The sequence below is a fragment of the Pteropus alecto genome, unplaced genomic scaffold (assembly GCF_000325575.1).
Source record: "Pteropus alecto unplaced genomic scaffold, ASM32557v1 scaffold135, whole genome shotgun sequence".
Classification (NCBI taxonomy): Eukaryota; Metazoa; Chordata; class Mammalia; order Chiroptera; family Pteropodidae; genus Pteropus; species Pteropus alecto.
The window spans coordinates 4,448,636-4,462,882 of record NW_006438076.1 but is presented as its reverse complement, the minus strand read 5'-3'; the positions used below and the strand labels follow the sequence as shown (position 1 = coordinate 4,462,882).

Sequence of the window (14,247 nt, the reverse complement as noted above, 5' to 3'; positions counted from 1 at the left end):
AGCTTCCAAACCAGCAGTAGTTATTATTTACCTAGCCGTATGGAATTTCACCCCATACTACACAGTTTAGTACTTAGCTGAAGACACAAAGGGCACTGTTTCATATTTCTAGAGCTCCTTCTCTGCCTGGCTTAAGTCCTCTTCCCCATAAATTCCAGTTGACTCAGCCTCCCTGATCTCTGATCTCTGACTCCAGAACTCAGTGACAATTTTGTGATCTGCTTGGGTTGCCCCTATTGTGGCAGAGTGTGGATAGAACCTCTAAATAAAATCTTGGGCAACTATAAGACTCACCTGGTTTGTCTCCCTTCACAAATCTAAGTCCAAAGATGCCTAATGTTAGATGTCTAGAGTTGTTTCATATATTGTTCTAGTTTTCTAGTTTATGGTAAGAAGGCAAATCTTGTATTAGTTACTCAACCATGGCTGCATGTAGAAGTCTTATCTATTCAGTTTTGACTGGATTTTAGTGACTGCTAAATATTGGAGACAGAGAGAAAGAAAAACCAATAGAAGCCAAGAAAAAATAAATGCATGAGAATATATGCCTGATATAAAGTAAGCAGTAGGTATTACTATTATTAATACTTAAAGAATATTTCAATATACTCAAAATATTAAAGAACATATTCTTTAGGAATTTACTTTGTGAAAATATTTTTCACATATGTATTTATTCTTATGAATATAAAAATAAATTTATATTCTTTGTAAATATATACTTCAAATGAATATATTTTTTTCTAAATATATACAAAAAGAATGCCTTATGGAATTCTGGAAATATGTTTGCTGTATTCGTCTACTGTTTCTTGCCCCCGATTCCTCTTAAAAAGATTCAGTGTGAAATTAAAAATCCATGGACAATATCCATAATGAAAGTAGATGACTACATCCATGAGTCTCAAAATGCCAGCAGATAGGAATAAACAATCAAAAATTATAAAATATGCATGTTATCAATAATTGTGCAAGAGAAAACAAAAAAGGCAAGATGACATTAGACAAACTTGAAATTTCTAAAATGACCAAAAATCATTCATAGGAAATCTTAGCAGGCTAGATTGAGAATAGCAGCAGAAACTGGGAAGGGTTTAACACACTCCGATAACAGGTAAGTATGAGTTCCAAGGACAGGTCTGAAGGGGCTGCATCAGTCTATGCTTTATAAGTCAAATCTAATCATCCGCAACTCTTCTCCAGAACAAAACCCCACACTGATAGGAAATTTCTGAAAATATAATCCAAACTACACACCACAGTGACAATAGAGATTCTTAAAATGAGCAAAAGTACCTAGGTTTTCAAAGCCGATATAAAGTTATTCTATGACAAAATATACATGTGAGAAAAAATTTCCTAAAAAAATAAAGGTGGGAGGGGAGAGAGGATAGAACAGAAAAAAGTTATACAAAAGGAAAGAAAAAAGACAGAAAAAGAAAAGCATAGTCAAAAGACATGCATACAAAACACATGAACACTCCAATCTTGTTTCAAAATGCACTAAAATAATTTAGAAAAATACTACAAGATGTGAAAGAACACTATAAATCAGAATATACAAAAACTCATAATTTAGGCAACAGAACACTGAAAATAATTAGAAGTTAAAGAAAAAATATTTTGGAAATGAAGACTAAACTAAAGTAATAGAAGAGGAAATACACACAATAAAAAAGCCCTTAAGAAAAAAACATGTGGAAAAGGAGAGACAATTTAAAATCAAAAGAAAAGAAAGAATTCAAGAGAAATTTTTAACTTCAAAGTTAGACAAAGATAATCCAATATATACAGAATAGCAGACCCCAAAAGATAACAAAAGCAGGGGAACAAAACAAATACTAAAAATTAGAGTTTGAGAAAATTCTTCTGAGTTAAAAAAAAAAGAAAGAAAAGGATTGAAGCATGTATCAACGAGGAACACAGCATACCAAAGAATACTGACTCAGAATGAAAAACAGCAAACCAAATTCTAATGAAATTACTGAACCTTTGAGAAAATGAAAAGAGCTTTTGGGCACCCATGCAAAAATACCAATTATCTAATGAGGGAAAAAATCATAATGTTTTGACAACAATGCTTTACAGAAGAAGAAAATGGAATAATAGATTTGAGATAATAAAAAAATTAAATGTGAACCAGGGATGATTAATTTTTATATAGCCTATCTGATTTCAATGATAAAAGCTGAAGACACACTGCTTATTAACTGATAAAAACTCAGGGGATCTTCTTGCCATGATCTTTTCCTAAGGAATCTATTAGACATCAAGCATCAGATAACCAAAATTACCAAATAGACATAGGTAGAATTAAATATTTATTTACTTGTAAATCCAAGCATGGTACTTTCCAGGGGCATAAGGGGGAAATGGGGAGATGTTGGTCAAAAGTACAAATTTACAATCATAAGATGAACAAATTCTGAGGATCTAGTGTACAGCATGGTGACTATAGCTAACGATACTCTTGTATACTTAAAATTTACTCTGAGAGTCGATCTTAAGTTAAGTAAAAAGAAAATGTTAACTATCTGAGGTGATGGATATGTTAATTAGCTTGATCATGGTACTTATTTCACACTATATATTTATATCAAATTATTACATGGTACACTTAAAAAAATCACATACACAACTAAAGTACATAAAATTTTTGTTAACCATATCTCAATAAAGCTGGAAAAAATAAAATAAATAATAAAACTAAGCAAGTTTTATTATATTATTTTAATATAAAGTTCATCTGTTCCAATAAAACAAAACAGTTAACTAAAATTAACAAGTTTCTGTTTTATAAATTCAATGAATTTGTTTTTGGAGAAATGACCAATACAGAAAGATGTAAAATAAAGCCCTTTTAATAATAAAGATTACAAATATAATTCATTGTACTTAAAGTTCAAAAACTAATGATGAATACTGACCATGATGGTGGTGACTGATGCCAAAGTTGATGATGTTGGTGAAGGTGATGAAGATCCTGATGGTAATGTCTAAAGTGGTCATGGTAACGACGATAATGATGATGGAGCTAAAGATGTCCCAGTGCTGGCATTAGGCACCAAGCTTCCCAGGTTGCAGGGTAACTCTGCCAACAGATGACAAATGAACACACCTGGGAAGCAAAACACCTTTTGGAACACAAGTGTAAACACAGTCTCTGGAGTGGCTATATCCCAGGGGAGATTCTGTCCCTATATAAACATACCAGAGCTCCCAATCTCAGTGACTCATTTTTCTGACCGGGTAGGCCCTTTGATTGGAAATAGATGTAAACCTGGTGGCTTTCTATTTTCTGATATTTATATCTCTATCACTGAAAACAAAGTACCGCCTAAGATTTCCAGGTAACGGTGTTCCAGTTTTCCTCAATGGAGGTATTCAATTCTAATCTTAAAGCAATTGTGTAAGATGAGAACAAAATGTCTTCCATGAATTCCCATTTGTAATGCAAACCTTTTATATATACTATTTTCAAGCATATATGCCCCTTCTCACTGCTTTTTCCTCCCTTGAAAAGGAAATATAATTGTCTATGACTATGTAATTCTGAGTGTAGTCATGAGCAGCAATTCTGAGCTTCTGGTAAAACCTGATAAAAGTACTGGTAAGATTTTTAGCAACTGCTATGAAATTTGTGGATCATGTATAAATTGTCTAGAAGATTACAGGAATAAAACTTATCTTTCTGTTGCCCACAATTTTCTATGCAATAGAAAACATATTCACACCAAGTGGCAAGAACAAACTCTACGTGGTAACAGTATTCTGTTTTATAACAAATTTTGATTGTTGGTAATGATATTTTTTAAGTGGATTTTCTGTTTCTTATCATTGTAGGATACTAAGATTTGATGGAAGGGGATATGTAAGATAACTTTTAAATCTATTATCACTATCTAGATGATAGTGTATCTCTTTTTAAAAAATTGAAATACAATTCAAAATTCTTGCTCTTACTAGTGATTAAAAAGTTAAATATCTCTCTGCCAGTAATTAAAGGTATAAAGTTTATGATAGCACAGGTTTCCTTGTCATCAGTATCACAAGTACAAGTAACATTATTGTTGTTGCTGAGTCAGTCTTTTAATGCTATATAAGAAAGCAGGTTATAAAGCAATATGTATGGTATGCTCATTTTGAGTTAAAAAAAGGTATATTTATGCCTTTATATGTACACACATATATACATAGAAAAAGATCTGCTAGAATATACATAGCAGTTTTAGATTCTTGGTAGTTAGAATATGATTATTTTATTTTTGCCTGTTTGTTTACTTTTCTGCAATGCCGACACATTGGCTTTTTAATTAAAAAAAAAAGTGTTTCTGGAAATATAGCAGTAGATCCCACCTGGGCCTTAATGTATTAAATTAAGTTTACTTAAAATATAAGAATAAAGTGTCACAGAAAGAAAAGTTATAGCAAGGCAGCATGGTGTGGTGGAGAATGAAAAAGACCTATAATCACAAATCCTGGGTTCTAGGCCCAGTTCTACCTTTTACTAGCCCAGTGACCTTGGGTAACTGTGTAACTGAGCATCAGTTTCCTAGAACAGGCATTGGCAAGTGTTTCCAGAAGAGGCCAGATAGTATGCGTTTTAGGCTGCGCAGTGCCTAAGATCTCTGTTGCCTCTGTTCAACTCTGCTACTCCAATAGGAAAGCAGCGTCTACACACATAAAGGAATGGATGTGGTCTTGTTCCATTGGACCTTTATCATAAAACCAGGTGGCGGGCTGGATCTGGCTGAGTTTGCTGGTCCCTGTCCTGGAGAGTAGATAATATAATGTAGCATCCCTCTTCCCCCACCCCCCGTATTATAAAGAGCGAACTTCAATATTGTGCAGCTACATATTGCCTAGAGCCATAACTGAGCAGACTTACAAGGCTACAAACCAGAAGAAGGAAAAAGCACAGATTTAGAGACAGCATAATTAGGCTTGAGCTTCCAAGTCACACACTATCAAGTTCTGTGACCCTAAGGAAGTCCTAAAATCTTGGCACTTCAGTTTCCCATTACTAAAATGGGAATAATAATTCTGCTGTAAGAACATTCTCGCCTTTCCTGAAGATTTTAGGAGTGGTACATAAGACTGATCTCTGAAAGAATTGTGTACACAAAGGATTACAAAAGTATCAGCAATTATCTGAGGAAGAAATTAGCAAGAATTTAATTTTTTTCATCTTAGAAATACATCTCAGAGATAGGATATCTATAAATATCATCTCCTGCACATATTAGTGCATGCTTGCTGAGAGGTATGTTATTTTTGTGTTTCATCTCTATGAAAACAATGAGGTCATGGTTTGATATTATTACCTGAGGCTATAATTAATAATAATAGATATCGACCACTTACTCTATGCAATACTATATGTTAGGGACTGTGCACTATGAGGTAGATATTATTTTTCCCCGTCTACAGACAAGAATGCTTAGAAGTAGCAAGGTCATATGACTTGCTTCAGATCACATAGTAAAAGTCAGAGCTGGAATTTAACCTAGTAGCTCTGTCTGACTTCTGAGTCTCCGTCTTTAACTATCACATTCAATGTCAAATATATTTTTAATACAATTATGCTTCATTATCTAAAAATATGATCTGTTAATACCACTAGTAAAAAAATGACAGAATACAATATTTTAATCAATTTTATTTTTTAAAAATAATACATGCACACAGTTTAAAATTCAAATATTACTAAAAGTTTAATAATAAAAAGTAACAGTTATCTGCCACAAGCATCCCCAACCCCAACTCTACTGCCAAGAGGAAACAACTTTCAAATCTTTTATCTGTTTCCTCTGGTATTTGCCTCTAGTTTCTCCATTATATTTATAGTGCTCTTTGAGATTTTCATTATTTAGACATTATTCATAGCCTATAACAGGACTTAGCTCTTAATAGTTATTAATAAATATTTACTGAATGACTTCCACTTAACATAGATGCAGATTTATCAACACTTCCTCACCCCAATTTCTCTCCTTTTTCTCCTAAAACAGTTCTAATTTTTGATTCTCGTACCTAATGTCTGAGTATTAGAACTATGATAATGCAGACTTCATTATCATTGTTAATTCTACAGTGAATCATCACTACAGATCCGAATATTGTACTTTTGATTATGTTTAATTACTTGAACCACTTGTAATTTTGCCTGGAATTATAATAATTGTAATAATACTAAGTATCTCCTTTACATTTTCATACACTCCCTAGTATCTGTCGAATACCCATTAACATTATTTTCCAAATGTCCAAACATTTGGGACAATGTACCACTTTCATTTCTCTCCTGAAGACCTCTATGCTCTGCCCTTTCTGGACTACTCTACCGACTTGAGGCTGTCAGCCTAGAGTTCCCTTTGCTGATTTCCTGTGTCGAATCCCCTCTATCTTAGGTCCCAGTATTGTCACCAAGGTGTCTCATCTTATTTCTGCTCCTTCATATGTTACATGATTCATTTTCTCTCTCTCTCTACATGTAAATATGTAATATATAATAAATATGTAATACATAATATATAATATATGAAAGATATATAAAATTGGTGTTTTCAGGCACCAGGTTTAGTTTAATTGATTTAGTGCTACTGTTTATCTGTTTCCTATTTCATTGATTTCCATGCTTCTCTATATTATTTTCTTCATTCTGCATCTTTTTTTTGTAGTTTATTAAGGTGAAAGCCTAGATTACTGATCTCGGAATTTCCTTCTGTTCTAAAATATTCATTTAATGACAAGTTTCCCTATTGCTTTAGCAGCATTCTCAAAAGTTTAACTGATGTGTCTTCATGTTCACTCAATTCAAAATGTTAATTGCTACCTTAATTTGTGACTTCTTCTTTGACCTATATGTTATTTAAAAGTATGTGGTTTGATTTTCAAATATTTGAAGATTTTCCAGGGATCTCTCCATAAATTATTTATAGTTTATATCTATTGTGGTAAGGGTACATACTCTATATAATTTCAACTTTTTAAAGGTATGGTTGTTTATTTAATTGCCTAGAATAGATTTTATCCTGAAAAACGTTCCATGTGCACTTGACAGATTGTGTATTATGCTGCTTCAGGGTGGAGTGTTCTAAAAAATGTCAATTTGTGAATATTTTCTATGTCCTTACTAATTTTTCCACTAGTTCTGTTAATTAATGAAAGAGGAGTATTGCAATCTCCAACTAATGGTGAACTTGTCTATTTCTCCTTTCAGTTCTGTCAGTTTGTATTTTGAAACTCTATTAATAGATGAACTCGTTTAGGAATATTATGTCACCTTGATGAATTAGTTCCTTTATTATTATGAAATGTCCCTCCTTATTTCTAGTAATATTCCTTGCTTTGGAGTCTACTTTGCCTAATGATGACATACGCGCTCTAGCTTGCTTTTGATTGACGTTTTCATAGTATATCTGTTTCCATTCTTATAGTTTTAGCTACCCGTCATTATATTTAAAGTGGATTTTCTGGAAAAGTGCATCATTGGGCAATGCGTTTTATCTAACATGACAGTCTCCGCGTTTTAAGTGGAACATTTAAACCATTTGCATTTAATTCAATTATCGATATGGCTGAGCTTAAGTCTAACATCCTGCCACAGGTTTTCTATTTCTACTGACTGCTTTTATTCCACTTTTTCCTTTTCTTGCCTTTTTTTGGACTGTTTTTGATTATCATATTTTATCTCGAGTATTGGATTATTACCTATAGCTCTTTTTTATTTCTTGGCTGTTCCAGGTTTTACAATATTCATCTCTTCTGGATTTGCCTACCGGAGTGTGGCATGGGAAGTTCCTATAGGCAGGGAAGCTGGTGCAATCATTGTGCTCCTACTGTTTGTTTTCCTCCTCTTGGGAATCACTTTGGTACCGCCTGTTGTCAAATACGTTGAAAAGTTTGTTTCGGACACCTTGTCTGATTTTCTAGTTGTTTATGATGCAAATACAGTTCATTCTTCATGGGCAGAAGTAGAAGTCCACTCACTAACTTTTAACTATTCTGAATGACTATATTTTTTGAAATCCTTCAGATTAAAAAATTATACTTTTTTCACGCATATGGAACTTTTCTTTGCTCATCCATAAGTTAGAATAATAAAAACTAAGGATTCGAGTCATTTTAAGGCCATTCATCTAATGACCAATCTTGTTTAGAACTTGGGAAACCTCAGCCCTTGTCAGGCAAATGACCTGCAAAGGGCTCGCACTCACCACCAGACAATTACTCAACAGAATCTACTAAATTACTTCTAGCTAGCAACTTATGAGAAGCAAAATACTACCTGCTTATTAAATTTTGTTTTCTTCTGTTTTGTTTTGTTTTGTTTTGCCTTATTAGGTAGAAAGGACAAATGAAGGAAAATCATCACAAGACAATGCAACACCCAGGGACAGGAGTTGCTTCTCATGACCAACTTTAAGCTGCCATTTTAACTTAGCTACACCCACATTCCTGTCAGGGAGTCTCTTGGGCATCTGCGTATAACTACGATCAGCTACACATCTTCTCTGCATTGATTATAAGTTGACTCTAAAAACAGATATACAATAAGTAGTAACTTGAAAATCAACAGCAAAGAAATATAGTGAAGCAATAAGAAAGATGATAATTATTCAGAGGATACATTTGATGTGAAGAGTGAAAGTGGCCACAATTAAAGTGACTACTAAGGACACCAGGACTTAAAGGTAGGCAAACAGGGGGATGAGGTAAAATATCCATTTCCCACTTAGATCAGTTTGCTCTTGATTTGTAAATTGCATTATATTCTAGTTCTACTTCTACCTACTTACTCCTAATCCTGATCCAACCCGAACTTTTCTTGAGTCCTCTCAGCAACCAATCTTGAACTGTTTGTTTCTCAGTAGTTTTATTTTTTCTCAGGATGAACTGCATCTAATGCCTATTTTTCAAGCTATAGAATAAACACAAAATTTGGAAAAAAAAATCTCACAATGAAAGAAAACAAAATCGTCAATGTCTTTACCACCTGCCCAGAAACAGAGCTCAACGCCCAGAAAATGCCATGAATCAATAAATCAGAATTACTATATGTAGGAACTTGACATTATTTTTTAAAGCTCCCCAGGTGACTATTATGTGTGACCCAAACTAAGAATAACTACCCTAGAACCCCAGATTCAGTGAAAAATTAGGACAAAGTCCAGATGCCTAATGAAAATTCACATTTGTATAGCAACTGAATATTTGGAAAATATTTCCATGTATATTATTCCATTATATATATTTTTTAACTTTGGGAATTGATCTTATAATTCCATTTATTTCTCACATGTAGAAATTGATTTGTCACTCAGTAACTCGTAGGGTTTTAACTACCAGACCACACTATATGGTTTTGAGATAAGGTGGCCACATTTTTTCATTTTATGGGTAATATTTTGGGATTGCCTAGATGACAAGGGAGAGCTTCTTTGTCAAACCTATAAATAAAACACACTAGTACTCAACTCTGGGTTACTTGAGGAACATGAAGGTGGTAAAAGCTCCAGGAGAGGCCCTTTTTTTCTTACCTTCATTTCCTCTAAATCACACCCACACTGTCTGAATTCTAGAAAACATTAGAAGGAGTACAGAGACAAACAATCAGGAAAGAGTTCAAGATCACTCACTCAGAAACAGAGGTTGGTAACTGGCCTCATCGGAGAGGCTCATATATAGCCTTTCATAGGCTCTTCTCTTTTATCCCCACAGGGCTCCCAGACAAAAGAGAATGGCTGCAGAAAATCACTCCACAGTGATAGAATTTATTCTCAAGGGATTAACAAATCGGCCAGAGCTCCAGCTCCCCCTCTTCCTCCTCTTCCTTCTGATCTACTCAGTCACCATGATAGGGAACCTGGGTATAATAACACTGATTTGTCTGAATGCTCAGCTTCACACCCCCATGTACTACTTCCTCAGCAATCTGTCACTTGTGGATCTCTGCTACTCCTCTGTCATTACCCCTAAAATGCTGGTGAACTTTGTGTCAGAGGAGAATATCATCTCTTATGCCGGGTGCATGTTACAGCTCTACTTCTTCCTTGTGTTTGTCATTGCAGAAAGTTACATGCTGATGGTGATGGCCTATGACCGCTATGTCGCCATCTGCAGGCCTTTGCTTTACAACATCATCATGTCTCATCACGTCTGCTCCCTGATGGTGACTGTGGTCTACGTCATGGGGCTCATTGGCTCAACAATTGAAGTTGGCTTCATGTTAAAACTGCCCTATTGTGAGGTCCTCATCAGTCACTACTTCTGTGACGTCCTCTCACTCATGAAGCTCTCCTGCACTAGCACCCATGATATTGAGATGACAGTGTTCTTTGTGGCTGGATTTAACATTGTAGTCACCAGCGTAACAGTCATTGTTTCCTATGCCTTCATCCTCTCCAGCATCCTCCGCATCAGTACCACAGAGGGGAGGTCCAAAGCCTTCAGCACCTGCAGCTCCCACCTTGCAGCTGTGGGGTTATTTTATGGGTCTGTTTCGTTCATGTACTTAAAACCCTCCACAGCCAGTTCCCTGGCCCAGGAGAATGTGGCCTCTGTGTTCTACACCACAGTGATCCCCATGCTGAACCCCTTCATCTACAGCTTGAGGAACAAGGAGGTAAAGGCTGCTATGCAGAAAACACTGAGGAGAAAAATGTTTTGATGCAAATGTCTTTATTCTTTCTCAGTTTTAAAATTAAGTTGTTATAAATACCAACAGGAAGCCCTGCCTGCGAGTGCCCAGCCACAATCTGGAACAATCACTCTCCACATGGTTGGGTGAATATCTCCTTTTCTTCTTCTCTCTTCCTTCTGCCCCTCTCTCTACTCTCATTGCTGTTTAAAGCCAGCTGATTTCAAGTTCATCTTTTCTTCCATTTGGGATCCATTTTCTCTATCTTGAGCCCTTTGGTAAACATTTACTAACTTAATTGAAATTTAACGTAAATTTTAAACTTTCAGCATTGAGTTTGAGAGTCATTTGTTATTTCTCAACCCAGTTCTTACTTTTGTGCATTTAGGCATGCACAAGGCAAAGAGAGGTGAATTTGAAAGTCACCAGGAAGTAATACACAGTCCCTTTATCATCTAGACTCTTCCTCGTCTCTTTCATTCCTCTCTACTTATTCCTGCCCAAGAATTTCTACATGATTCTGTTATGTAATCTTAGTAACAATAAAAATAATACTAGCTGCTAACATGGTTTCGGGTGTTTATTCTGAGTCATGTAACTCTTGTAAATGCTTTATATGCCATATTTCAATTATACCTCACAACAAATTGATACAATTGTTATCCCCATTTCAAAGACATAGAAACTTGGTTTAGTCACTTGCTCAATCAGAGCTGGTAAACGAAGACACTAAGATTTAAACCCAAGCCTAAGTGACTCTGGAGCCCATACTCCTGGCTCTAAATCATTATTCGCTTTGCCTTTTGAGCAGCTTATTAAGCCTGCTTCATTATGCTTTTCCAATTTCAAATGCTTCTTGAAAATAATTTCTCAGACCCCCATATTTTATCAACCACCCTAGCCTCTTCCCACATATAGGCAACTTCTTCAAGATGACTAAGGAAAGATTACACTAGAGTGACCAACTCAATCTGGTTTTAGAACCGAAAGCCCCATATCTTGGGAAACCCCTCAGTCTCAAACAAAACAAGATGCTTGTTCATCCTATATTATACATGCTGCAGAAATCTCTTGTCCTGTTTAAATAATTGCTAGATCTACTGCCAACCTCACTCAATAAAATCAATGGGCATGGGACAGTTTCTCCCTGCTCTCTTGTTTATAGACTCAGCAGCCTGATATAGTGCAAAAGATTTGAGGACACCCTCTTATCATTTCTAGCTATTTTTGGTATACTATTGTATCAATCAGTGGTTTATTATGGGAAACAGAAATAACTCTAGTTACCTCAAGCAGAAAGAGATTTCGTACTTGCTTACAGTTTTTGAATAACTGAAGAAGGAATGAGGGAGCCCCCAAAGTGACTTCACAATAGATATGAGCTCCTGCTGCCACTGTGACCCCTGCCACCACGAAAAATGTCTCTCACATTCACAAAACTGGTAACTAAACAACAGAACCCTGGTTTGAGCATCACATGGAAACTTGTTAGAAATGCAAATTTGGGGGCCCAGCTCCACATCTACAGAATTACTAGATGGGGCCCAGCAATCCATTTTAAAAAGTCCTCAGGTGATTCTGATACGTACTGAAGCATGAGAACCACCTCATTCCCACCTTTCAAATCTCACACAAAGGCATTTAATTAGTGCTACAAGGCCATATGGGATACGTAATTTTTAGCTTTTTGATCTGACTTTGAAGAAGGTAGAAGGAATATTGAGAGAGCTATTGTATCCATTTTTTTAAATGACCTTCCTCCAGCAAGAGCTGAAAATTCTGCCACTACAGAGTTCTCTAATTAGAAGAATATGTAGGAAAATACCTTTGCTATCTAAAGATGAGAAACCGTAAAGCCAAATACATTAGTGAATTTGATTATTAAAAAATTAGGATTTTTGTTCAGCAAAGGACACCAGGGATAGAGTTAACAGAAGCATAACAGAATAGAAGTGTTCAGCAAAGGACACCAGGGATAGAGTTAACAGAGGCATAACAGAATAGAAGAAGATATCTAACTAGCATGCATATATTAGAAACTTCAACATCAACAGAAAATAAAATGGGCACTGTATATAGAACAATTTATAAAAGAGACACCCTAAAGTGCCGCCCAGCATATGAGGAGATGTACAAACTAATTACTAATCAGAAAAATGCAAAATAAAACAGAATGTATCTGTATACCCACCATTGGGTAAATAGGTAAACTGTAGTGGAGAATTTGCAGCAGTTAGAAGCAAAAGATTAGCTATAGGCAGCAGAGCTTAGCGCTATAGTGCTATGTGAAAAAAAATAAGAAAAATAATGAGATATAAAACACATTGTTACTTACGTATATTAAAGTTGCATACACACAAAGCAGGAAAAAAAGCATATTTAGAAAGAAAAAAACAACTGATAAAATACACATTAGGAAGGTTAGAGTGATTACCCAGAGAGATAAGATGCATGGAAGTAGGGAGTGGGAAAAAGAGAAACAGAAACAAAAATACCTTTTTCCAGCCCCACCCCTGGTGCATACCCGTCAACACCCCCAAGAAGCCCTAGATCAGAGCTAGCCACTGATATGCTGGACAGGGAGACCGGCAGGCCTACCCTCAACATTGTGCTGCCCGGGGAAAGACCCTCTAAATATTTAGAAGTTAAAAATCAAGCTAATAAAATGCTATTTTTTTCTTCCTACCTTGACAAATATACCTTCATAAAAGTAGAAGACCCCATTTAAATTTAGAAATCACAGAACTCTAACAGCTCCATACCAGAACTCAGTACGAATGTCGATGTAAGACGGCCCAAGACTGCAGAAAATTTTTACGAGTTTATTTGAGCCCAAACTAACAATTGCCAGGAAGCAAGGTCTCAAATGCTCCTTTGCAGTTTCTTTCATGCCTTTGACATTAAGGAGGAAATGGGAAAACAGATTACAGGAAGGTGGGAGAAAGCAAAATGGGGATTAGGTTACAGGACAGTTAACATGATGTGCAATCTTGAGGATGGTCACACCCTTGAGGGGTATTACTTTTGGCATTTTAAAGGTGTGTCAACCTAGATGCACAAGAACAATGGAGAGAGTTGGCTTAAAGACCTTTCACTACAGAAGTTATAGGCGGGGCGGGGGTAGGGGGGCATGGCTACTCACCATGACAGGCCCAGTTAGGAATTTATGATTTATTACAGCATCCTTTTTTCATCCACACCCTCATATTACAGTTTAAAAAGCATCTTTTTTTCCTTAGAGTGAATTCAAATTTATATGCAGAGGTTCATTTTCTATGGGAAAGTCATATTAAGTTTGAGACAATTTTATTTCAGCCTTTTTAGGGTTTTTTTCCCCCCTTATTATGGGTTTGGCATAATGTTTTCTTTAAAAAGAGAGGAAGGCTATGCGAGTGTGTATTTCATAAACTTCTTATTCAGATTTTATCCCAATAAGATATGAGCACAATGGAGCATTCTCTCAACATGTGTCCTCTGAGATGAACGCTCAGTCTAAACCTCGAAGGACTTCTTTCTTTTTTGCCTATTTTAGTTTACAATACTGTATTGTAAACTTAAAAATTTGCTACGAGAGTAGACCTTATGTTGTGTTCTTATCACAAATA

The 14,247-nt window shown here is 35.5% G+C and overlaps 1 protein-coding gene across 1 annotated transcript; it reads left to right on the top strand.

Annotated features, from left to right (window-relative positions):
- The first annotated feature begins 9,705 nt into the window (after positions 1–9,705).
- LOC102886666 (olfactory receptor 8A1) lies at positions 9,706–10,672 on the top strand. Its single transcript, XM_006915223.1, has one exon. It carries the CDS (start codon positions 9,743–9,745, stop codon positions 10,670–10,672), a length of 930 nt encoding a protein of 309 aa, XP_006915285.1. The 5' UTR covers positions 9,706–9,742.
- The last annotated feature ends 3,575 nt before the right edge of the window (positions 10,673–14,247 follow it).